Source organism: Sebastes fasciatus, chromosome 3 (assembly GCF_043250625.1).
Source record: "Sebastes fasciatus isolate fSebFas1 chromosome 3, fSebFas1.pri, whole genome shotgun sequence".
Classification (NCBI taxonomy): domain Eukaryota; kingdom Metazoa; phylum Chordata; class Actinopteri; order Perciformes; family Sebastidae; genus Sebastes; species Sebastes fasciatus.
The window spans coordinates 29161910-29188561 of NC_133797.1; the positions used below are offsets into that span (position 1 = coordinate 29161910).

General features: G+C 37.8%; 3 protein-coding genes across 3 annotated transcripts; 2 read left to right on the forward strand and 1 right to left on the reverse strand.

Moving 5' to 3' along the window:
* The first annotated feature begins 1689 nt into the window (after window positions 1-1689).
* Window positions 1690-7105, forward strand: tmem134 (transmembrane protein 134). Its single transcript, XM_074630037.1, has 8 exons — window positions 1690-1836; window positions 2999-3254; window positions 3903-3970; window positions 4062-4148; window positions 4245-4321; window positions 4966-5010; window positions 6570-6623; window positions 6733-7105. The coding sequence occupies exons 2-8, from the start codon at window positions 3048-3050 to the stop codon at window positions 6813-6815; spliced, it is 621 nt and encodes a 206-aa protein (XP_074486138.1). The 5' UTR covers window positions 1690-1836; window positions 2999-3047; the 3' UTR covers window positions 6816-7105.
* Window positions 7106-9089: 1984 nt separating this feature from the next.
* Window positions 9090-16161, forward strand: aip (aryl hydrocarbon receptor interacting protein). Its single transcript, XM_074630044.1, has 7 exons — window positions 9090-9247; window positions 10245-10427; window positions 10507-10695; window positions 11444-11620; window positions 11727-11868; window positions 12908-13137; window positions 15002-16161. Exons 1-7 carry the CDS (start codon window positions 9149-9151, stop codon window positions 15005-15007), a joined length of 1026 nt encoding a protein of 341 aa, XP_074486145.1. The 5' UTR covers window positions 9090-9148; the 3' UTR covers window positions 15008-16161.
* A 1906-nt stretch (window positions 16162-18067) lies between these two features.
* cdk2ap2 (cyclin dependent kinase 2 associated protein 2) lies at window positions 18068-25222 on the reverse strand. Its single transcript, XM_074630045.1, has 5 exons — window positions 25093-25222; window positions 23259-23414; window positions 22705-22796; window positions 21172-21292; window positions 18068-18780 (listed from the first exon to the last, which is right to left on the reverse strand). The coding sequence occupies exons 2-5, from the start codon at window positions 23311-23313 to the stop codon at window positions 18713-18715; spliced, it is 336 nt and encodes a 111-aa protein (XP_074486146.1). The 5' UTR covers window positions 23314-23414; window positions 25093-25222; the 3' UTR covers window positions 18068-18712.
* Window positions 25223-26652: the final 1430 nt, after the last annotated feature.

Genomic DNA, 26652 nt, shown 5'->3' on the forward strand with positions numbered 1-26652 from the left:
GCCAATAAGTGTTTTAATGGGATGATTAAATCAATTATTACATTTTTGAGTACAGTTTTTAATTTATTTGTTGGTGGGTATTGGTACTATTGTGATCCCCAGCTGGAGGGACTTTACACAATCTATACTATACACTGTATACGATATACCACTAAGTATAGTTTGCTCCATCTTTTTGATGCAGTGGTGGAATGTAAATATTTTACTTTTTATTCAACTACATTTATTTGACAGCTACTAGTTACTAGATTTTTGTATGAAAAACATTTAAAGACCTTATAAAATATGTTTTGTTATCTTATGGATTAAACTAATCTAACTAATATATAGAAGTATAACTGAAACAATCAGTTGATAGCCAATTGATAAAAAAAAACTTTTTTCATAATTGTTTTTCATATAAAAATGCCAACCATGGTTCCAGCTTCTTAAATGTGAGGATTTTCTGTTCTTCCTTTTAATTATTTTCATAATTTTAATTCACTTAGAATAATTTTAAGGTTGGACTATTGGTTGAACAAAACAAGTAATGTGAGTGTGTCACTGTTTTCAGAAATTTACAAAAACAATCAAATTGATTGATTAAGAAAATAATGCACAAGGAAAATGATTAGTTGCAGTAATAAAACAGTTTTAAAAAAACTCTACCTACAACAGTAAAATGTTGCTTACACATAATAATTCATGCGTAAAGGTAGTCAAATGATATAATAGTATAACAGTCACAGGGGGCATTTTTCTACATTGAGTACTTTTTATTTTTTTAAACAGAGTTTATTTCTGAATTTTGTTAATATAACTCTGACAATCAGCTGCACAAACATGTTTGGACTGATAGATACACCATAAACCAAACTTTAATCAGCCACAAAGTTATCTGAGCCTAAGGAATCAACATGACTAAGGAAAGGTTGCCAAATCAATGATCAGCTGACCCCTTAATAGTATACCGGATTTTCTACAACTTAATAAAATATAACATATCTCTAATCCATTGTGAAAATGTTGGAGGGTTGCAATCTTTCCATCTAATCAAAATTTGTGGTCTGGCCACCAGCGTAGCACAAGATAAAAACGTTTAGTTTATTGTTGTGTAAAGTGACATTTTTGTGGTACTTGCCCAAAGAAAGCAAGGCAGGCTGATGGTTCTAAGGATTTATCAGTAGTTTTGGAAAGCATATTGAATATTAATGATCAAAAATTAAATAATTTAGGGAAACATGAAATAGTGTGGCCTGGTTCATTGAGTACTTTTACTTTAATACTTTAAGTAACCTACATTTTCCGGATTATATTACATATACTACTACAATAGTAGTATATGTAGTATTTACTACTACTACATATAATACATACATACATACATACATATAATATAGTATAATACATACATACAAATAATATAATACAATAATAAATAATAAATAATAATAATAATAATAATATACAATAATAAAAATGCATACATATATACATATAATATAATATAATACATACATATAATATAGTATATGTAGTATTTATATGTAGTACTACTACTACTACATATAAATACTTGTTCCTCGATCGATCGACAAACCGACACTCGATTAAGTAGACTGACTCCCCTCAGAGAGCTTTGGGCGTAATCAGACGTGTGCAATCGATAGCCGAGTACTAAAAAAGGAAGGAGCTCAAAACTTTTTACAAAATCTTCTTTCGCACTCTTTAACAAAACAATGAGTTGTAAGAAGGCTTTGTAGAGATTTCACAGTGTCTACAAGGATGTGACTGGTGTCTTCACGACGTGGAGTCGAGCTGAACCTCCCAGAAGAGAAGAAGGTGTAACTTTAGACAGTAAGTTTTCCTCCTGGTCATCTGATCGACTCGCAGCGGAAACACCACAAACAATGGAGACCAACAACATCTAGCCTGCTAGCTCAGTTACTTTAGTTCACTTTGGTCCAGTCTGCTTAGGATTTAGGGGAACCAAATTATGCAGTAGCTTTTCACATCTATCAGTAAACTGTTCATCTGTCCAATGTTTCAAAAGTCGCTTAAAGGGTCGTTTAATTGCTGTTTTATAATTGCTTTTCCTCATGTTGTTGTCCATGTTTATGTTTTTATGTTTTTATGTTTCCCACTCACAATGTTGTTTGGTTATGATTACCCAGAAGTCTTTATAGATGTTTAAATCAATATCCTCCTCACAAACACTAACCATACACACACACACACACTGTATTGTTATTGTTGTTTTTATATATATATATATATATATCTTGTCCTAATTGTTTGTTATCACTATTATGTAGTGATATTATTTCTTTATATTAATCTTGTCCTAATTGTTTGTTATCATTATTATGTAGTCATATTATTTATTTATATTAATATTGTACTAATTGTTTGTCACTATTATGTAGTCATATTATTTCTTTATATATATCTTGTCCTAATTGTTTGTTATCATTATAATGTAGTCATATTATTTCTTTATATATATCTTGTCCTAATTGTTTGTTATCATTATTATGTAGTCATATTATTTCTTTATATATATCTTGTCCTAATTGTTTGTTATCATTATTATGTAGTGATATTATTTATTTATATTAATCTTGTCTCTAGGTGGAGGCTTCAGATAAGCCCAGTTGTTTTTTTACCTCTTCCTGCACTTTATATTATTCATTTATTTATTTTTTGTTATGTTGTATAGTCTTAAATTGTGCAAAACAAATAGTTATTTTCTGACTTTATGGCTATATTCGCCGTTTTAGCTTTGTACAAAGTGGTAAAGTTTATTGCATAGCTAACTAGATGTTATGGAGCAACATACTATTTTTTAGTATTTGTGCATGTTTTTGTGCACGAGAAATACCCATGTTTATAGCAGTAAAAACGACCTTTTTAGCTCCATATTTGTGTATTATTGGCATGACGTTGTAGACAATGAATGTCTCCACTAAAAGATACTATATAATGTTTCCCAACGCTGATCTTTACTCTGAATCAACAGTGAGCATCAAGCCACAGGAGGACCTCAGGGTGTAAGAGAGGCCGTCACCATGGCGACGCAGTTCAGTATCGATGATGCCTTCGTGTTGGAAGGAGACGAGGATGGAGCTGTGTCTGACGGAGAGACGGAGGGATGGAAGGACAGAGAAGGAGGAGGAGAGATGACATTTGGTCCTCTATCTTTCTCTAAACCCCAGACTCATCCCTCTCCTGCTGCTGCTGCCGGCTCCCCTGAACACAGTAACCTAAAGTATCAGGTACATATACACCAACTGTGTGTGTGTTTATATATATATATATATATATATATATATATTTCGCATTAGGGCTGTCAGTCGATTAAAATATTTAATCACGATTAATCACATTTTTGATCTGTTCAAAATGTACCTTAAAGGGAGATTTTATCAATAATTTAATACTCTTATCAACATGGGAGTGGGCAAAAATGCTGCTTTATGCAAATGTATGTATATATTTATTATTGGAAATCAATTAACAACACAAAACAATGACAAATATTGTCCAGAAACCCTCACAGGTACTGCATTTAGCATAGAAAATATGCTCAAATCATAACATGGCAAACTCAAGCCCAACAGGCAACAACAGCTGTCAGTGTGCTGACTTGACTATGACTTGCCCCAAACTGCATGTGATTGTCATAAAGTGGGCATGTCTGTAAAGGGGAGACTCGTGGGTACCCAGAGAACCCATTTTCATTCACTGATCTTGAGGTCAGAGGTCAAGGGACCCCTTTGAAAAGTGTGGAGTGTCATTTAACCTCTGCCGTTAAAACAAATTTGCGTTAACACGTTATTATTGCGTTAACTTTGACAGACCTATATATAGTTGTTTACTTGAAACTGCAGCTCCTTGACTTTATCATCCGCTTCTTCTTTTAGAATCTGGAAAATGAAGACGCCTTGGGCAGCAATGGCAATTCCTCTTTCAATAACTTATTCAAAATCAGGTGGGTCTTATAGGTGGAACTGTTGATGTGACATTTACCTGCATGTGCTTTGAAAGTGAGATAAAGTCTGTTTTCCTGCTCTCCCACACAGCGACCCTGCGACTCTGTCTTACTGCAGCTCCCAGTGGTCCTTCAGCACCTTGAGTTCTGTCACACAGCTTTCTGCACACTGCTGCGGGTGAGTTCAAACAACTCAAACACACACACACACACAAACAGACCGTATCACACTCACAACAACAAACACATTTACTTTAAAAAATATTTTGCTCAGGTGGGTGTCCCATCCACTTGTGAAGAAAAACAGACGAGTTGTGCTTGCGTCATTCCTTCTCCTCATCACTGGAGTTGGTAAGTCATAAGCAGAGTTGTTTATTACTCATAAAATATAAAACATCCAACCAGAAGTATTTTGCTGTGATAAAGTCTAACCTCAACGAGAGATACTTTTATTCTATTTCTATTTTCTTCTCCTGTTTTTTCACTTTTTCCTAGGTTTTCTCCTCTTGATTATTCTAATGTCACATGAATAATGGCTGTTACTCTTTAGGATGAGTTGCATGAAATGTACACTGGATAGTTCAGGCATTAATATGTATTATCCTTTTTTCTTGGATGAAGTAGATAACATTACATTTAAATTACTAAAATGTAAAATTAATATTTAAATAGTGCAGAAAAACTATTTTATATGACAAAAGAATGTGAAATTGTAAATGTCCTCCATTATTTTAACATACTAGTTTGAATAGTTTTGCAAGTCTGGACCAGGTCGTCCGTTCAGCGTTGTGCCAGTCAGTGACATGCTTGGCACACTGAACTTTGTACCCTTGTTTACCTCTCTGTAGAACAGATTTTTGCCAGAGTTATCTAATGAAAAAAAGAAGTGTTTCGTCTATATACCGTATGTTATCTATATACTGTATATCTATGTATATACTGGGTTGTCAACCCCTCCTCACTGATGTATTTTGTATTGTGTTGTTTCTCTTTAGCTCTTATTTTCACAGGTGTTGTCATACAGCTGAATCCAAATGCAGGTAAGGAAAAACATTTAGGTAAACTTTATGATTTTGGTGTCCAGAAATTACACAATAGGTCTTTTAGTCCAGATGCAAGATTATCAGCAATAATTAGCATTATCAGCGAGAACATAAGGTGTGTGGTGGATCTTTTTATTATGAGCTGATACAGAAGCAGAAAAGCAGTGACAGAAACAACCATTTCATGAAACACATTACCAACAAATTACCAAATGAGAAACAAATCAACATTTTACAACAAAATACTAAGTCACAAACACAAAACAAAGTAACTACTAATTACAAAATATCCCTATTTGACTAATACACAAATAACTAAAAATGAGTCTTTGTTTTTCTGTATTTTAAAATTCAGAACTGTGTGTTTTATCGGAGTCTATGAATGTGTATTCTGGCGGCCCACAAACAGATCTTGGCAGCTCTCTGTGTTATCTTGTCTGTATACTGTTCCTGTGACACCATCACACACACTCTGCGGGGTTGATGGTGAAGAAGCACCAGTCTTTCAAGGCCAAAGTCCTTTTGATGATAAAGAGCAGTATTTCTCAATCCTGCAAATATCTGTCCTGCTCATCTTCTAACTCTTCTTTTACAATTAGCGTGAAGGAACAGAGCTGGAAAAACAAAAACGTGTGGACCATTTGGGCCTTACATCTACCTACTGTATACAGCACATGTATATAGTAGCACTTTGCTGCCGTATACAAGTAATAGTACTTGACAAATGTCAGTGAAATCCTTGGACAGCAGAGTTGTAGTTTGCAGCAAAGTCAGGAATTAATGATTGTCTCGGGTTACAGCTTTTCTGCTGCCAAGTACTGCACATTAACCTTGTACTACTGGTAACAAAAAAGAGAAAGCAGTTACTCTACAGGGTTGTCTGTAAGAAAGTTTTTCAAGTCACAAGTAGCAAAAATAAAAATAAAATGTAATATTAAGTTGTCCGTTTTCTGTGTTGGTGAACTCAATAAAAGGTAGTTGCCATTAGGTCATCACTTTTATTTAATGTCATTCTGAATGAATGGATTAAAAAGAGGATGTGAGTAACTCTTTGCGACCAGTACATTGTTTAAATCTCTTTTTAAGGAATGGTTTGCAGTCACGAAACTTTACAGGTGTGTAGTTCAGATCAAAAATGAAGGCTGAGTTCGAAGATGGGTGTGGTCCGAGCAAGGGCGCCGGAAGTAGGGGGGGTAGGAAGTGGGGAAGAGGCCATTGAGGAACCTGAAACTTGAAAAGATATTTTTGACATTTTGTATGACATAGTGTATTATTGAATATGTTATGGCTTATTGTACTATGACTTTTTAATGGCACACTATACTATGACATTTTTATAATTTACACTCACAGATCAGACTGATATTTTACCTTTTGGACAGAACCTTACAAGCTGTTTACTCCTGTTTCTAGTGCTAAGCTAACAAACTCATGGCTGTAACTTCATTTACACACCAGACCAGAGTGATATTCATCTTCTCATCCAGCTCTGCACTGATTAGTTTTGGTGACTGTGTCTTTTCTGTGGGTTGTAACCAATGAAACTGTCCTTACAGGTGTTTCAAGTGCTATTTTCTTTGTACCTGGATTTCTTCTCTTCATCCCAGGAGGTAAATTGAAACTTTGTTTCCTAGAACTTTAATTTTACTTGACCTTGGCCTACACCAGTAAATGCATACCTTGTTTTGTTGATATTAACAATCCCTGTATTTCCTCCAGTGTACCATGTGATATACATCAGCTGTGCTGTCCGTGGAAGAAGAGGCTTCAAATTGTTCTACCTACCTTATTTTGAAAAATGACATTTCATGAGACACTACATTTTCACTACATTTCTTCGTCTGCTATCTTAAAATGAATTGTATTTTGTCACTTTTAACAAAAAAAGTATTGTCACATGGTTGTTTTTTTCTTGTCATTGTAATGACCACTACTAATTCAACCACTCAGTGCCTCGACTATGTTTCCACTACATGAACTGATACTGTATTGTATGTGTACACAAAAAAAGAAGGAGATTGGTCTTGCCTGTGTTTTTTATGTCGTGTGAATAATGACTGTGAAACTTCAATAAAACTTTTTTATATTTTAATTTGTGTCAGTTGAGATTTTGTGTTGAGTTTTCCCGAACAAGAGCAAAGCGAGCGCTGTTCCAAGTATGCCTTGCTGAAGGCTACAGCCTGGGGAGAGATCAAACCTGCAGCTCAGCCCGCGAGGCATTTCAAATCAGGAACAATCTATGATGAGGTTTTTGTTTAAAATCTGAAGAGTTCAACGAAAGCAAAGTTGCCTCTGTGGCTTGTGGTAAAATCCTTTAACGCTCACTTCTGGGCTGCCAGTAGTATGTCGAAGAATTTCATGAAAAAAAGTCATAGTATAGTATGTCGAAACATTTCTTGAAAAAAGTCATGGTAACATTTCTTGAAAAAAATCACCAAAAGTCATAGGATAGTATGTTGGAAGGCCCCCTTGTGGCTGGATCAGCTAAAGAGTGATTTGTGTTTTGTTTGAAAAAGTCCTGATTAAGTAAAATCATACAGTAACTCACATGAAAAAGCAAATGTTAGAGGAAAGCCTAAAAAGATTACTTAGTATATAATATGATTATAATAGTAATAATAATCATACATTAAAGGTCTAGAATATTTAGATGTATTGATAAATTTAAAGAGGCATGAACAACTAAAACACTCATAATAACAAACTGTTCCTCCCACGTTAAACAAATGTTGTTTTTTTACAGTAATACCACTGCTTTTGGATAAAATAAAAACATACTTTTACATACAAAAGACATTTGTAAGCTGCTTAAAGACTGCCGGATATAATAATTTAGTCCTTCTTGGATTAATTGTGTTGTAGTTCGTCAGTGCACCTGCTACTGTTTCATTCAGCTTAAACAATAATTTTACTGAAAAATCTTAACTCAAGGTCCATTTACTACTCCAAAGCTTTCCCCCAATCTCACAGCTGATTAGAAAACCGTGCTATACTATGACTTTTTTTAATGATTTTCTTTTATGACATACTAGACTGTGACTTTTTACCAGCAGCAACAGCGACACTGGTATTGTTTTCACCTTGTGAATCTGTGTGTGTGTGTGTAATCATGGCAAAATGTGATCCTGTGACCTGTGTAGAGATTTCAACACTGTCAACAAAGCTATTGAATTGTTGTGGCTCCATGTCACTAGAGGTTAATTAACTCTGAAAAAAACGTTTTTTAAACATTTTAATAAATTGAGCTATTAACCTTTTTTTCCACCACAGTAGAACATAATAATACCCACATACTGCTTGTGATGTAATACTGTATGTGGTGTGATACACAGTGGTGGGGGAAGTATGCAGGTACTTAAGCAAAAGCACAAAAAATAACAAAAGTAAAAGTACTCATTGGGTAGCAGAATAGCTCCTGTCAGTGTTATATCGTTATGTATTATAATAATGAATCATTATTAGTGATGCATCAATGTCTAAGCAGCATTTTAATGTTGTTGATCTCATACATCATTTGGTATTGGAGAAGATTCGCTATACTACAAGAGGGTGTGCTCAGAAATGTTATGCTATATGGAGACCTTTTTTAATCCAAAATATAGAAAAAATGGATACCACTGACATTGAAGTTTTAAACTGCTGACCCCATATTACATATAATTCACAACTTATATTTAGTTTTTTTTTTTTTATTTATTTATCATTATTATTTTTAATTTACTTATCTTTTTGTGTTTTTGGTCCTTTCCTTTTTCCTTCTTTTTTTTGTATATGTTTCATTTATGTTTCTATTGGATTGAATTCATTTATATGTATAAATGTAATTGTTTATGAAATTAACTCTGCTTATCTAATGGTACAGTAATATTGTTATAGGGATGGGGGGGGGATATAATTTGTTTATACAATTATTTCTGTGATTTATTGGATTTTGTGCAGAATACAAATAAAAAGACTGAGCAAAAAAAGAAAAGGAGTCTAACCCAGTCTGCGTGTATAGAGGGCGCTCTGGGGCCTTAAAGGGACGTCTCACGAAACGACTCGAGGCTTCGGCAAACATCGTCATCTTTCGGCAAACATCGTCATCTTTCGGCAAACATCGTCATCTAGTCGTCATAGAGACTCTCGGTCAAGGATGGAGGAAGAGGCACGCAAGCTGCTGGAGGAAGGAATAATAAAGAAACTGATCAGTCCTGGTAAAGGAGAGCTATCGACCTTTCCCAATGGAACCAAGGTAACACTACAGAGTGTCTCCGGTTGGATATGTTGAGTCCTGTCCTCTGAAACAGTTAAAGAAACGCGACGAAGCACGTTAGCTAATAATGCTAATGCTAATCTCCAGCTAGCTCAGATGTTAGACTGTCAGATTAATGTTACAACAAAACGTATTGCGCTTGTATATAAACAACGCTGACTTACTTGAGAGTGTTGTTTGCTTTTCTGGTGATAAAACGTTAGATTTGTTTAAAGCTGGCTGTTTTTTAGCCATTTTTCTCCTTATTTTCTTCCATCTGATGGAAAAGACAGGGGGGCGGGACCGGATGGCATGTGTTTATGAACGCTGATTGGTCGGCGCACCACGTCAATCAAATTTTCCGTTGTTGTGATTGGTCAGAATGGAGCAGATAGAGCGTCGACGCTCTCCAGGCCTGTCACATATAAGTACAGATTGTTTCTTTTGTTTTCTAGTAAACAAGCGTTGAGCAGTGTTTACTGTTGTTTGTGTTCGTCTTATCTCTTGTTTAACCAGGTGATCTCGTGTCTTTTAAAAGCGTGATGTCACAACAGATAGTTCAAATGTCACAGCCTGAGACAACCACAACAACACATAATAGATGTAACTCACACTCTGCTTTTTATTTAGTCCTGTTTTTTTTTGTTGCTGTTTTTTACATGTATCCTTTGATATTGCAATATATTGTTATTAATTATTTTTTTTTGTTTGTTTTATTGACACAGCAAACATTAATTACTTGTTTATTGTTTTCTTCCATTTACATGCATGTTCTTTTTAGATATATATATATTGTAATTTGCTTAATGAATTTTTAAGAGAATTTTGTTTTTATTTTGTTCTTTTTTATTTTTTATTTATTATTGAATTGACGCTTTGGCAACATTGTTCACCTGACAGCCATGCCAATAAAGCAAATTGATTTGAATTGAATAGTTCAACCGTTGAGCAGTGTTTAATGTTGTTTTTTTGTTCGTCTTATCTCTGTTTAAACCAGGTGGTCTTCCACTACCGCACCAGCCAGTGCGATGGCACAATGCTGGATGACTCCAGAACCATGGGGGGCCGCAGCAAACCCATGGAGCTCATCATGGGCAAGAAGTTTAAACTGGCTGTGTGGGAGAGAGTGGTCATCACCATGAAACAAGGAGAAATTGCAGAATTTACCTGTGACAATAAGGTGAGTGAGCTGGCCATTTGGGTTTGAGTGGCAATGCTGTTCTTTCTGTGCATTGACCATTTCTGTTTCCCCCCTTCAGCACACAGCACTATACCCGCTCGTTTCCCAGTCCCTGAGAAACATCAGTGCCGGTAAGGACCCCCTTGAAGGCCAGAGGCATTGCTGCGGCATTGCCCAGATCCACTCACACCACTCCCTAGGGCACAAGGACCTGGATCAGCTTCAGGCCAATCCACAGCCTCTTGTCTTCACCATCGAGCTGCAGGAGGTGAGCAGGAAGGGGAGAGGCCAAAGTTTAAAGTTGAAATGAAATGTTTAACCAAGTTAAGCTGGTTTACTAAATGGATTTCCACTCTAATGAACTGATCTCCGTTTCAGATGCAGTTTATGAAATGGACTGTTTTGTCCTTGATTTTAACATTGTGAAACTCATCTTGACATCCAGGAACAATACAATATAGTGTCGTCAGTCTCTGTCTTTCACAGTCTCTACCGTCGTATCTGTGTAACTCAGCTGAGCCAACCAACCTCGTGACATCACAGGCGAGAGTACTGCTACATGGCGGCGCTATTGCCGCTGGCATTTGTCATGTTTGTTATATAATTGTTCATTAGAGTGGAAAACCATTTAGTAAACCAGCTTAACTTGGTTGAACCTTTCATTTCAACTTTAAAGGGAAAGTTTGGGTGTTTTTGAAGTGGGGTTGTATGAGGTACTTATCCATAGGTGTATTACTTACATTACAGGACGGTCGTAATTGTTGTTGATAGTTGGATGAAAACCTTTATAACACTGTTTAAGCAAAAACTGAAAGTTATAAGGCTCACTAAGGCGGGATTCATTGCAGGGGTATTGTAATGAATTGCATGACTGTAGAGGTGCACCTAATAAACTATTAACGTAATAGATATGTACCAATAAGAGTTGCTATGTGCTACTAAGCACAACTGCATTTTAACTCTCCTACAATGTAAGCCCCGGCTGCTACTGATTTTCCATCTCTTTCTCTGTTCAGGTTCTGTGTCCAGGATCGTTCCAGCTTGACGTGTGGGCCATGACAGACGAAGAGAAACTCCAGCTCGTTCCTCAGATCCACGAGGAGGGCAACATGCTTTTTAAAAAGGGCCAAATTAAGGATGCCACAGAAAAGTACTACAATGGCATTGCCTGCCTCAAAAATCTACAGATGAAGGTTAGGGCACAGTTGAATTCAAAAGAAAAAAGGTCAGATCCAGTTTTTTGTATCCAATAAATTGTATTCTCTAACTCCTCTCTGTGACTTTTGTCTCACCTTTAAGGAGCACCCTGGAGACGAAGTATGGGTGAAGTTGGACCATATGATCACGCCACTGCTCCTCAACTACTGCCAGTGCAAGTTACTCCAGGGCCAGTACTACGAAGTCATCGAACACTGCTCATCCATAGTCTTCAAATATGAAGGTACGCCTTTGCTGTTGGTGCTTTACACAAACCAGCCGAGAAGAAAGATTTCTGTTGCCACTACAGTTAGTAATTATTTGTGATTTCAAAGAGGGAACTGTCTATTTCAGATTGGTTTAGATTTGAAAAAAGTGTAAACTTGTGATCGTGATGTTGAGCTTGAACAAAAAACCTACATGAGAAAAAACACCGCTGCTTCACTCAATATTATGTTCCTGCAATAGAGGAGGCTGCAGGTTCATGACCGCATTTCTAGGAAACTAGTTTTATTCCACCTATATGCTACTTTCTCTCCACTGCAACGTGATCTCACAGAAATAGCCTAATGTAGGAAAGAAAAATATTATGGTTTGGATTAAAATAAGTAAGGTTGCATTTGTTACATAACTGACTCCTGAGAGTGAGAAGCAACTAGAAAACAGAATTGAAATAACATGTTATTGACGTTTGACTGACTGATAACACGTATTGGGGGGGGTAAACAGGCACTCGGCACAGTTTAAATATTAATTATTTAAACTTAATTAAAATGGTAAAACAAGGAGTATTAAACAATCATTTACGTTTCAGATAGTAGGCTTTGTTAAAAAAAATAAGGGTCCTAGGCATGCGGCCCAATTTTTTAATGCATGATGTATGATATTGAGTCCGATTGCTGTGTTGACATTAGCACATCGGTAATTGTTTCATACTGTATTTGTGATTTTAGACAGATGATTTATCTACAAGTCTGTCTGAGGTTTATTTATATAATATAATAGCCATTGTTGTCACTTATATAGCTCAGCATTTAACAGTACGACTGACAATTTCACTAGAAAATTAACTGCACAGCTTACATAGTAAAAACAGTCAAATTTATCCTGGACGCTATCATCCTCCTTTTAAATTGCATGCAGTGCATTGTCACAGGTTGGTGGCTTAGCCCCGTCTGCAAATGCTGTTAATTGTTCATCATGTTAAGTCGTTGATAACCGTGTCTTGGTTCTCCACTTGCTTGAAGAATTTTTTTTCATTTTCTTTGTCCCCTTTTTAACAGACAATGTGAAGGCCTTCTACAAGCGAGCTAAGGCCCACGCTGCAGTGTGGAACGAGGTAGAGGCAAAGGCGGACTTTGATAAGGTGTTGGAGCTGGACCCTTCTCTGGGGCCGTCTGTTGCCAAGGAGTTGAAAGCCATGGAGGAGAGGATCCGCACCAAAGAGAAGGAGGAAAAGGGTCGCTACAAAGACCTATTCAACTACAACGCACCACCTGCCACTGCCACTACAGTAAGTCTACTTTTGAGTTTTATTTCTTTTAATTACGACTATCTCCTATTTGTTCCCCAGATACTCAATAGAGCTGGGACGATACGCTCACCTCCCGATTCGATACTATCATGATACTTGGGTGCTGATTCGATATGTATTGCACTTCTATATTACAAAGATTGTTATTAACTTTAACACTAGACTATGGGAAAAAGTTGAATCATACACTTCTATGGACTTTAGAACTCTCTAAATTAATACATTACACATTTTGATGTTCAGCATGTATGTAATCGGAGGTGTCCTGAAGTCAAATATATCAGTCATTGTCAGGAAATATTTAATTTCTTCCAGCAACCAAAAAAAAAATCAAAGAATGAAGACATTTCTCTCATAAATCAGCGGTATTTATTTTTAATTTGTAAGGGATATGTAATGTTTTATACTTCTGGTGAATATAATCCAATTATTATGTCCATGTATGTATTTTGTATATACGGTACCGTTTGTTAACACCTTATTTTGAAAACCAGACATAGTCACACATGTATACTTACTTACTAACCCTTCGCCAAGTCCGTCGCTAGCTCTCCCGTCAGCTCCGTTCTCTTCAAACATCCATGGACAGCTCCATCGGGGCCGTTTGGCTGCATCTGACTATGGTGATGCGAGGGACGGCTGGCTTGACCGCACGTTACCGCAATACGATAACGTTTCTTGTCGATAAAGAGTTTGCATGCAGCTTTAACCGTGTCTAGCTCTTCCTGGCAATGTGTGAAACCCAAAGTGTTTCCATACTTTACTAAGGGTGGGGAAAAAATCGATTCATCTTTGTATCGCAATTTCTTTTCAATGCCAGAATCTATATATTTGCTTCATTTGAGTCTATGCGGCGGTAAAAGGAAGTTATCTCTTTTATTGTTGTAGTCTGAGTAACGTGACGTCATATCCGTTCCGTATCTGTCAACCAAAACAAACCACAGCCGGCCGCAACGAAAAAGTAGAAAACGGCGGAGGGTCCATGTGGATACGACTTAAACCCTCACATGTTAAAGCCAAAGTGGTAAACACTACATATAGAGTATAGTATGGAAACACTTTGGGTTTCACACATTGCCAGGAGAAGCAGAGCTAGACATCATGGCTAAATCTGCATGTTAACTCTGTCATGGACAGGAAACGTTATCGTATTGCGGTAACGTGCGGTCAAGCCAGAATAAAATACCACTAATTTATGAGGTAAAAGTCTTTATTCTTTGATTTTTGGGTTGCCGGGAAAAAAATTAATAAATAATACCTTACATTGACTGATATATTTGACTTCAGCTCACCTCTGACTACATACTTGCTGAAAATTAAACATTCTTACTGTATTAATTTAGATATTTTCCAAAGTAAAAGTCCCTAGAGGTGTATGATTCAACTTTTTCTCATGGTTTAGTGTTCGAAATGAACAAAGATCGCAATATATCGAATCATCACCCAAGTATCGTGATAGAATTGAATCGGGAGATAGGTGTATCGCCCCAGCCCTACTGCTTTTCCTGGCAATGTGTTTACCATACTTTGGATTTACCTGGTGACGGTGTCAGACGTATCCCCGCGGACGGCAGACCCTCTGTCGGCTTCTTTGCTTTGTTTTGTTCTTGAAACGGGTATGACATCACAATACTCGGACTACAACAATAAAAGCGTTAACTTCCTTCTACCTCCGCACAGATTTAAATGAAGCCCTTTTATCGATTCTGGCATAAAAAAAAAAAAAATCAAAATCGTAAAGGGAAAACGCAATACATAGGTGAATCGATTCTTTTCCCCACCCCTAATATTCAACTCAAATTCCTACAAATAATCTTAAAGTATGTGCTCTTTCTCCTCACAGGGTTGAATCTCACAGTGGGTTGGAACAAGAGGATGCCTGTGAATTTCAAGATGGAGGAGAAACGACACTGACTGGTGTTTTAGTTTTTATCCATGCACCCAAACCAAACACTCTGCCACCCTGCCCTACTCGGCACACGCAGACATACTCTGACACAATGTCAGGTCATACACACAAAATCACGCATATATACTTAGGTGCGATTTGCATTCCTGCCTTAATCCCTCGCTCTCTAAAGGTAAAGATCTGTCTTTCATTAGGACATGCTGACATTATTAGCTTGACTTTAATGAAAGTCCAAAGTCCCACAGAAACCATATGTACTGGCCAACAGCATCATTATTTCAGAGCACCACGATTTTCAGTCTAAGATAACTTCTCTTTACTTAGCTTCAGAAATGTCGACAGTCTTAGTAAATAACTTGCTCTCAGTAATGGGTTGCTAGCTACAGAATGTTATCCTTAGCAACACTTTTCACCAGATTTGCGGCAGAGATTTTTTTTAATTTTTTTTATTTAATGATGAATTTGTCAGCTGTTTGTGGAGCGTCACTGTATTGCAATTTATATAGCAAACACCAATTTGCCACAGTATTAGAAACAATTAGTTTAAGCATTTTATGTTGTCTTGCTTTCTCTGAAATATGTGCAGAGCTGTTGGATAGTCCTAGAGTTACTCTTAATTGTACCCAACAAGGATTCCAGATAGAAATGCCCTCTCCTGAGAAAACCAAGGAATACTTTTTTTTTTTTGCACAAGGGACATCATGTACTCACATGCACACCTCTGCCTTGCACCGCCAGACCCCCTCTTCTACCTTGGTCACAGCGGAAGCACTGGAATAAGCAGGATAATAAGCAGGAGACCAGTATCTCCTGGTAGATGCGACTGGCAAACCGAGCTGTCTGTGACAATCATTATATAACACACGTGGACTTGTGTTATCTTTGCTTTCTCCTATGTACTTATTTCATATATGTAAGACCTATACTAGTATATTATTTTTGTCAAGATGTACTCACTATCTCCGTCACTTGCTTACAAAGAGCTACTCATTACTCTTCATGTGAAGCAGCAGGTCGTTAGCCCGACCTGTCTGAAGTGAGATGTTATTGAGGTTGTGATTATGTAACTGAAAATAAATTTGTGTTAATCCCCAGCTTTGCATTTTCTTTAAATTTATTTGTGACATGCAGACATGATTTTGGAAAAATGGTTTGTGTTGTGTCAGTTAGACGGATAATCCCATTATATTCCTCAGTAAAAGATGCTCAAAATATTTAAAAAGGAGCTCTATACGGAATTCAGAGCAAATCTATGATTGAGGAATTGCTTCCTCGCGGCTCTCAACATGGCAATGGCTGAGCTAGCAGCTGACGGTGCTAACAGCTCTGTCAGTGCCCGATCTGTGCTGGCGCGCCTACCCAGTATGCCTTGCGGAAAGACCTGTCCCTACTCTGCCTCTAATTGGCTACTTGCTTCTAAACACTACCTGTAGATAGCCTAGCTATGATGCTACCCGGAGCTAATCTGAGTCGCTCTCCTCAGCCATGGCAGCACTGAAGTTAGGTCACCCAGTCCGAACACCGGTATGTTTATTCATTAATTCACTTCTGAGAATTTTTGAGGCTAGAAATCAACTGTATAGAATTCATAAATTGTCAGTTTTACGAAAATTTGATATTTAATATTCAAAAATCTACAATTAATTTATCGCCTCAAAAATTCCCCAAAGTGAATTTAATGATGAAATAGCATACAAAATTTGTAAAAAAAAAGAAACATACCCGTGTTTGGATACCGGGCAGCCTACCTTCAGACTTCAGAGCTGCTATGGCCGAGCCGCTCTCTGCAGCCACGGCAGCTCCGAAGCTACGGTTAGCATCATAGCTAGGCTCCCTACTGTTAGCGTTTAGAAGTCAGTAGTCAATCAGAGGTAAAGTAGGGGCGAGTCTTCCGCAAGGCATACTGGGTAGGTGTGCATGTGCAGAACGGATTGGGCACTGAAAAACGCAAACAGTGCAAACAACGGCAACAGTGCTAACAGAGTTAACAATGTTAACCTGAGGGGGGATCGGAGGGCGGGCGCTATGCTTCCGCAACATTGCCGTCAGTTGGGACGCCGTTATGTGGTAACCGCCATACGAACGCAGTGCAGAGATTAGCCACTCAGTGGGGCACGCACAGAGGGAGTCACATGCATGTGCAGCCGGACCGGCTACGTAAACAAAGCGCAGAGAAGCTCGGATTAGAACACACACACACACACACACACAGCGGGAGTGTGACTTAATTCTCTGCTCCATTATATCTTTACATAGCAAATAGTTGTTCCCTGCTATATTAATGCTCTGAATGTTGTAAAGAGAACCTTTAAAGAAACTGACAAAAAAGTTCTTAGCACAAGGTGCACTTAAAGGTGCTCTCAATATGGCGATGGCCGAGTCGGCGGCTCGCAGTTAACGATGCTAACAGAGCTAACAGTGGGAAAAAACTGGCAAAAGTGCTGACAGTTAGCAGTTTACCTGAGGGGGAACCAGAGGGTGGGTGTTACTCTTCCGGGACGGCGTTAGCAGCTGTAACCGCCATATGAGAGCATTGCAGAGCATTGCAGAGCGGCAGCCGTGAGCTAGCCAGTGGGGTACGGTCACCTGCAGGAACATGCACTAAAAGCACACATGGCCGGCCCTGCTATGTAAACAACGCACAGAGAAACTCTGATTACAACACACAGGTGAGAGTGACTTCATTCTCTGCTCAGGTAGACATTACTCCTCTATATCTTCACATAGCAAATAGTTGTTTGTTGCTATATTAATGCTTTGAAAATCGTATAGAGCACCTTTAGAAATATTTTCAAAGCTCTCACATATTGGGGCCTTCAACAGTAGATTTCAAATAAATGGACCTTGTGCGAAGAGTCTCTGTCAAAGGTCAGTAATGAACATTTTAATTAAAAAAAACATTTCATATGAAGGTGTCTCATCACCGTGTGCAGTTTATCTACCCACAAATTCTGTAGAAACCTATTAATTATGTTTCACAAATGAAACGGCCACTGAAAGTGTTTTTTTATATTATTTAATTAAGATATACATACAGAACTGCAAAAATCTGGTTTACAAAATTTCCATACTAACAAATTGACTTGAGATGTACAGCGTCCTTGGGATTGAGAAACATCTAAGGTGTGTTTACACTACAAAATATGATAAACAAAGCAAGGATGGATGGAAATGGGGTATATTCAAGATGCTCATATTAACAAAAAATATTCAGTGGTTGCAGAGTGATGCTCAGAATAGAAACTTGAGCACAGGTGCAGCTGGAACATTAATTTCATCATTAAAAAACCCCAACTTTCTTGGTCAATTGCCATTATTGAACAACTAATACTTTAAAGATTCCCATCCATTTTACTTACGTTTTAGCTCAACTTTAAAATGTGTTGAAATTCCCCACACTTATTTTCAAAATAGATACAAAATTGCATTTTGCATACACCCCACATTTGTGATGGGCAAAATAGGTCTGGTGGAATGCAGGGAACAGTGGAGACGAGAAGGACATAATGCACCTATAAAAAGCCGTTGAGGAAAGCGCAAAAGGTGAGAAGATAGAAAATGGCTGTAAAACAGATGATGGGGATCTTAATGAGGACAGGCTCCAACAGGGAAAGAGTGAAGGAGTGAAGGGAGCTTTCGAAAAGGTTATGTGCGTGCACTTCTCTCCGTCTCTGCAAGACACTCCCTGACCAGTGCACGGGCATGGATTATACCTGAATAAGACAGACACAAGGTGCAAGTAGGCATTAAATCAACGTTTGACATTAATGACATACATTGCTGAATAATTGGTAGAATCTAAGACAGCCATTACTTCTGAGATGACAGAATTGCCTTTGACTGAGAAAACTGCAGGTCAAGTTAAAAGCAAAATTGCTTTTAGCCGTCTGTCTGCCTGTTAAATTATCACCACAGCAGTTACTGAGGTTTCAAATGCATGTGATTCTATTCTAATCACGCCCATCTATTATTTCTATGCATCTTAATTACTATCCATCAGAATTTAAAAACAGAGCAAAAAAAGGAACATAATGATCATTTCCTTCTCGGACTACAAATTGTGGTCAAAAGCTGACTAGTCAGGGACTTTTGTCTTACAGGTTTAAACAGTACATGGTCTTTTTAACCCTCGTGTTGTGTGGGCAATGGCTTTACTTCCTCATTGTTCTGTGTCCACATACCCCACTGCTGTATGTATAAAAAAAAAAGAAAAAATATATATAGTAATAATAATAATAGCAAAATCAATCAATGTTGTCATTATCTCATTTTTTTGTTTGTCTTTGCTTCTGCCTTTATTTAAACCTAATGTGTAAAAAAAGTATTGAATTAGTAATACTTCCCTTTGCCCACAACTTGGCTGACAAATTTTGGGTGATAAATATGGAAATTATTACCATTAAGCAGTGGCGCCGGCAGCCGTAATCCTACACGCACCATGCATACATTTTTTTTTGTGGTCTTGCTGTTGCATATTGTTGTTAGTGCCCAACTGTTCTTATTATGCTGCTGCTAAATGAGGGAATATGTTGCATTTGCGCTTAATGACTGATTTTTATTACATGGTTCTCTGGGAAAACATCTTTCCCACTTTGAAATTACACACGATTTCACTGAAAGCCCAGATGTCCCAGTTTTCCATCAGTGCTTAAATGCAGCATGCATTTGGTGAGCAGGAGACCGGACATGGAAAAGTAATCTCAAAACTCAGGTAAATGTAACCTGATCCATGCGTATCAGACGTATTTGATACAGCCCTGCTTATGAGATACGAAAGTAAGGCTATCGCTTTAAATAATGTTTTTATAGCCTATTTATTTTTGATTTGCTCCCAAGTCCGTTTCACTCAGCTGGGGTTGCAGCTGAAAGAATAAGGCTAAAATTTTGTCATACACGCCATAACAATACATCTAAGCAACACGTTAATTTAACAGAATACACATACTGTATGTAAATACAGTCAGATCTACCGTGCCAGATGAGGCAGTGATATTATAAGCCTATTAATTTACGCATTTACACAGTCGGAGATTTCGTGCCAGCTGTCTTTTCTGCATTTGGCAGTTTTAAACTGTGTTGCTTTTAGCCTGGTTTATGACTTAAACTTCTTCGTATTTGTATAATATTTTCTGACAACCCGCACACTGAGCTTTGATTGGTCAGTAGTCGGTGCTTTTATACGAGTTGATCTGTTATCTCTAACATAACCTGTTACGGAGCAGGTTAGGTGTTCTGCATAAGTTACCACAGCGACCTACCCCGTCGTAGGACTGAAAACCCAGGGTTAACCCTGAAGTTACCTCCCTAATCCCGAATCCTGCTTCGTGGCACAGGCCTCTCACTATATTGTAGCCTATTATTTAGGCTGGCTGTTTTTGTTTTTCAGGCCTGTTGGCTGGTCTTTGATTTGCGTACGGTAGGCTACTCAGAGTTTTATGGTGGTGTTGCATCAGTAACGTCCGTGCAAAAAAACACAAATCAATCTCTCGCTCCCTCTTGCTCGCTCACTGAGTGGACGTTGTATGTGCCTGGAAACCTACACGTTAAAAGGTAGCCTATAAACTGACGGGCGGTTCTTGTGTGTACTATGAAATACAATCCTGCCGGCGCCACTGCCATTAAGCTTTGTTATGGTACCAAATAATCAAATATTTTATGTTTTATACGGGCTACACATGATTAAATATATATTCCTTTTGTTTGACAAAAACTCATTCACAGACAAAGAAATGGATGTTTTCTTACATAGTGACATTTGTTTGGGATCTGTTAGACCCCATAGATCGGATCACAAGTGGCCACTCAAGACGCATGTGGAGACGTATTCTAATGGCAGGTGTGAACAGACATACTTAAAGCTGTCCACTTGTGATCCGATCACTCAGTATGCATGTTAATGCCAGGTCTGAACAGGGCTTAAAAGACAAGGTTTATTCTATTCCCATTAGTCAATGACCAAGGTCCTTCATTTCCATAATAAAAGCACAAAAAGTACAGCAGGAACAACTCTTTCTTCCCCCCTTCAGCACTTTTATGAACTACTCATGATACACACCACACACAAATCATTACTTGTAAGTAAAGTAAAGTAAAATGAAATATACCTCTCTTTAGCCTCTCCATAGCGCTCTTGCTCCCAGCGTATGTAGGCCTGATCTCACGGCTCATCTCCTCAATGACAGACAGAAGCTCACTGTAGGTTGACCCTTGAGACACTTTGACAGGCTGTTTGTGTATTTTCACAAACATGTCATGTTTGGGGCAGAAAAAAAAAGATCTATCAAGACTTGTCACAGCTGGACATTCGTTTGTTTACATGCATGTCAATCACGTAACGAGTCAGCCCTCCCCTTGGCTAGGTCAACACTTGTGTAGGTCACCTGCCTGCAGCTGCCTTACATTAACAGTTTTCCAGAGCTGTCAGTATTTACTATACTCCATGAATACAGAAAGACAGCTCAAAATGTAATTTTCTAAAGCTTTTTGAATGTGAACTAGCGGAAGCAGACCCTCTCTCGCTCACGGCTGCTGCAAATGAAGGAAAAGTCCCTCATAAATACAAGCCAGTTCACAATAATTAGCATTCATATAACAGCCGTGTGTTCAGCTCACCCTTGGCTGGAGCATTTGTTTGAAACATTTATAATCTGTTCATCACAAATAAAACAACAAGTATGCAATGTTGTGATACGTTACTCATTCATGTGCTTTGCAGGTATCATACTGCTGCAGCCAAAGTAAGGACATTTATGCCAAGTGGCTGACAAAGCCATGATATCAAGTACAAGCTTTATCCTTCGACCTGCACAGGCCCACATAAAAAAACATCATAAAAGAGTGGTTGTAGTTTGATTACTGGTTGATTATGTATGTATGTATGTAGGGGTGGGCGATATATCGAATATACTCAATGTATTGTGGCTTGTTCTACGTTCTCCCTCTAAAAGACACTCTCTCCTGAGCGAGTGTGTGTGGCGTATCAGCATTGATGTCTGTATGAGGCATGTGTTTTTGTATCTGGAGGGAAGCAGGGAAAGAGCCTGCAGAGAGCGAAAGTAGTGAAGCGCCAAAGCGAGTTTATACGTTGCGGTCGAAAAAACGGTGATGGAAGATGCCAGCTTCAACGGTCAAACTAGCTCCCACGTTGTTTTGCAGTACGTGAACATACACAACATATAACATACAACATTATGGTAAGAGCATTTAAGAAACTGGCTTTAAGAAATTCCCTCCAGGCGTTCCTGAAATATCGCGTTCACTAGAATTGGTCAGATGGACAGACGGACAACCCAAAAATATAATGCCTCCGGCCACGGTGGCACTACTGCATGCAAACTGTATGTCAGGGAAAAATTTTAATTTTACTTGTGTGAATAATTAGTCAAACTTGACAGTATACCCCCTCAAAGTGTCATTGAGAAACATCCCGTTTCCACAGACCAATTCACTTCAAAACTAGAAGTGCACTAGGAGAGCGCAGATCTCCGCCAAGGCAGGTTTCATGAACGCGGATAACAGCCCTAATCGAGATATTATTTATAAGTCATATCGCCCGGCCCTATATATATATATATATGTATGTATATGGTATTACCAAAGACAACACAACAGTATGAATAACTGTACTACAGACATACCTGAACAAAGCCCATGGAGGGTGGGCCAAAGTCACTAAAAGCCGGCCTAAAGTTGGATGACGAGGGGAGGGATGGAGAGGGCACCGAGGAGCCTGGACAGAAGAGAAGAAGAGATGTATCACACTACAGCCTGAACTTGTAACACAAATACGAGAAGAAACTTGTCTTGTGAAACATTTAATCTAATCTCAGTAAGGTATAATTAATGATTATCTGTAATGTTCCCTGATACACATAAGCCATTACTTTTTACACTGAAGACACCTCAGAGTGCTTTATCTCTGTACACCATAGCCACTTACCAGTCCCTTAGTTAATGTGGTAAGTATCTTTGGTTTATCCATTTGTTAGTTTAACCATTATCACAGCATGATGATGATTATGTATTGTTGCTATGGTTACTTGCAATATAATATTGTTTAGTCGGACTACTATTGATTTATAATGGTAATTAAGAATGTTTAGCAGAAATATGTCCCATGGCCATGGTGTAAAATGTTTTATATCCTTAACACAGAAAAATGTCCAACATTAAGGCTGTGTGGTGTCAGAACCTGGAGGTGTGTGGTTGGAGCCGGATGGGGCAGGAGCAATCGGTTTGTAGCTCATGGCGATTTCAGCAGGCAGCTCCCCGTACGATGCGCCGCTACCTTCGGTCCCGTCAACCCGGTGCTTATACAGCTTTACTGGTGGGTATGAGCTCCTAAGAGCTGATGCAAAGAAAAAAAACACACACACACACAAACACAAATAAAAGATAGTATCAAATTTATATTCATCCTCAGAATAACGAAAGAAGTTAAGGTGTGCAGGTGTCAAAGCAGTGAATATTCATTTTAGAACAGAGAATATAAAATTTACCACCAACTTTACCCCTGTAGGATATACAGCAATGTAAAAAGTGTCTCAATAGCAAACAACAATGGCTAACTCTTGATATATTTCTGTTTCTGATTTTTTTTTTCTAGTTAGTAATCTGCACCAAATAAGTTAAATTAAACTTAACTAAAACTTGAGGTTGAGATTGCAACAAACTGAAGCCTCTCCCATTTACCAAGCATGTTGGAGAGTTACGGTGGAAACGTGACTGACCCTCTCTAGAGTCATTTGTTGTAAGAGTAGCGTAGGTCATTTGGAGCAGAGCCAGTGCTTAGAGAGTGTGTGTGCGAGGGAGGTGAGCAATGAAGCAAGAGAGAGAGAGTGGCGGCAACGGGAGAGTAATGCTGTCGACTCCGGCCCGAGCCGTTCTGGACTTCTGTAGAAACATGGCGACGCAACATGGCGGACTCCATGGAGAGGACCCGCTCCCTATGTAGATATAAACAGCTCATTCTAAGGTAACGAAAAAACAACAACTCTTATTTTCAGGTGATTATACACTAAAGAAAGCATACTAATTAATATTAGATTCCATTTCTGCCAATAGATCCCCCAAATTGTTACACATTGGTCCTTTAAATTCCCTTTTACAGTTAAAATGTATAAGAAAAATCACCAACTAAATGTTGAATCACTGCTGCTTTTCTATAAATCTCTCCATGACTTGGGACCAAAATACATCTCTGACTGTCTGTTACCATAATGAACCCTCTTAAGTCAACTGGTAGTGGTCTGATAACCGTCCCCACTGTCTAAACTAATAATTAAAGTAATTAGTCACTAAGCACCACAGAGCATCATCATTATATACCTTGCTCTTTTTTCATCTTTGGCTATGTTGTTTCCCTGTTTTTCTCCTACAGTTTACTTTAAATGGTTTCCATCCTTTACATGTGTTTCATGTTGTATTTTCCTGCTGTATTTAACATTATATATATATATATATACACATATACACGTGTATATGTATATATACATGTGAGATCCCCCTGCTTACTATTAGCCAATAAAAGACAAAACCTGCACCTGTGTGATATCTAAACCTTGGCTCCGGCCCTGCAGACATGTGAGACGAGACGCAGTTTCACCAGCGACATCCTCTACAGTTCATCCCTCCTCTACTTTCAATTAAAACACCTGCCATTCAAACCTGCTGATAACTAGTCATCTATTAACTGTGCTTGACTAGTTTCGTGTGTCCAGGTTTACAACAACCCTTTGAGAAGCGAGGATTGTGTGAATGTGATCAGTCAGTAGGAACCAGAGCCACAGGAGGTAACAAAAGCTGACGTTAGCTTAAAGAGCAAGGTGCCAAGCTAACTACTACTTGGTCTGTGTGTGTTAGCCAGATTAGCTAACTGGAGCTAGCTGTCGCCGGTTAGCATAACAAACAGAAAGTAAAGACGCGTTGATGTTCTGCTTACAGACAGTGGACCATACAGAGGTTTATCTACACCTGTGAGCATTGAGATGACAACATAACGAGTCAAAAGAGAGGTGTTTTGTTACCTTTCTAAGCAGACTTGGATTTCCTCTGTGGAGAAAAGAGACCTGTCTCTTCCCGTGTGAGTGTGTGCGTGCGCGCGTGTGTGTGTGTGTGTGTGTGTGTGTGTGTGCGCGCATGCGCAGTGGAGACGTGGAGTGTAGCGACAGTGTTTTTTTTTTTACTTTTAGAGCGCTGTGATTGGATGGAGTAACCTGTGACGTCAGTTTCGTCACGAGGAAAGCATGACAGGGGCCAAGCATTAAAAATTAAAACACTTACAAAATTAAAACACAGTCACAAATAAATAAATAAATAAATAAAATGGTGTGTATTTTATTTGCATCTTATTTTATTGTTACAAAATGTTGATGATACCAAACTTCTATGGAACAATATATAATTACATTACCCTTTTTTTTTTCTATCAAACAAATGGTTCATATTTGAATTGAAAAAAATAAAATGTTTAAAGGGGGCTTTATAAAAATGTTCAACAATCTAATGAGAAAAACACACTTAGGGCAAGATATCCTGACTTTTCTTCTCTAATATAGGTCCAGCCTCAAAAACTCTGGATCCTGCTCAATGCTCATGTCTTTCAAACATACCCTTCTCAAGTATGGCAAGGCTTTTTTAATAAATAGACTATTCAAACTTTTTCTTTACTTTTAGAGTGCTGCGATTGAATGGAGTAACCTATGACGTCAGTTTCATCACGAGGAAGCATCTCAGGGCCAAACAACAATGTTTTTCTTATTCATTTTTTCTTATTCATTTAATTTTAATTCTTGCGAAGATCCACATTAACAAGTGTAAATTCACCCCAAAAAAAGCCTAATTTCTCTTTATTTATGAAAGAAATGGATCTATATCTGTCAACAATTTCTTTCTCACAAAACAAAAAAAAGCAATGAAAACAATGAATGTATGCAATATCTTTAATGTTTCTAAGTGAAATTATTGTCATTCTCTCCCGTGGTCTTTTTTTTGTTTCTTAATTTTATGTTGGTTTTGTTTCATTTCTGTTGTCCTTTTATGTTTGGAACAGCTCTTTGTTTATGTTTTCGCTATGCTTCTTCTGTATGTAAATGTTTTTGATGTTTTCTGCTGTTACTATGTATACTGCCATTTTGAAATAATAATAAAAAAGGGCCAAACATTAAAAAGTAAAACATTTAAACAAAACACAGTCACAAATAAATAAATAAAACGGTGTGTATCTTATTTGCATCTTATCTTATTGTTACAAAATGTTGATGATACCAAACTTCTATGGAACAATATATAATTACATTACCCTTTTTTTCTGTCAAACAAATGGCTCATATTTGAATTGGAAAAAATAAAATGTTTAAAGGGGGCTTTACAAAAATGTTCAACAGCCTAATGAGAAAAACACACTTAAAAAAAAAAAAGGTCAAAATCAAAGCAGCAGAGAACAAGATATCCTGACCTTTCTTCTCTTCTCGGGTTTTAGGACTCATTCCTGCAGCACTCTATTCACCAAAGATATGTGATCCATGACAATATTCACTTTTTGGGGTCTGAGGCTTGATGCTATTATTAGTTTTTCATTATCTTAT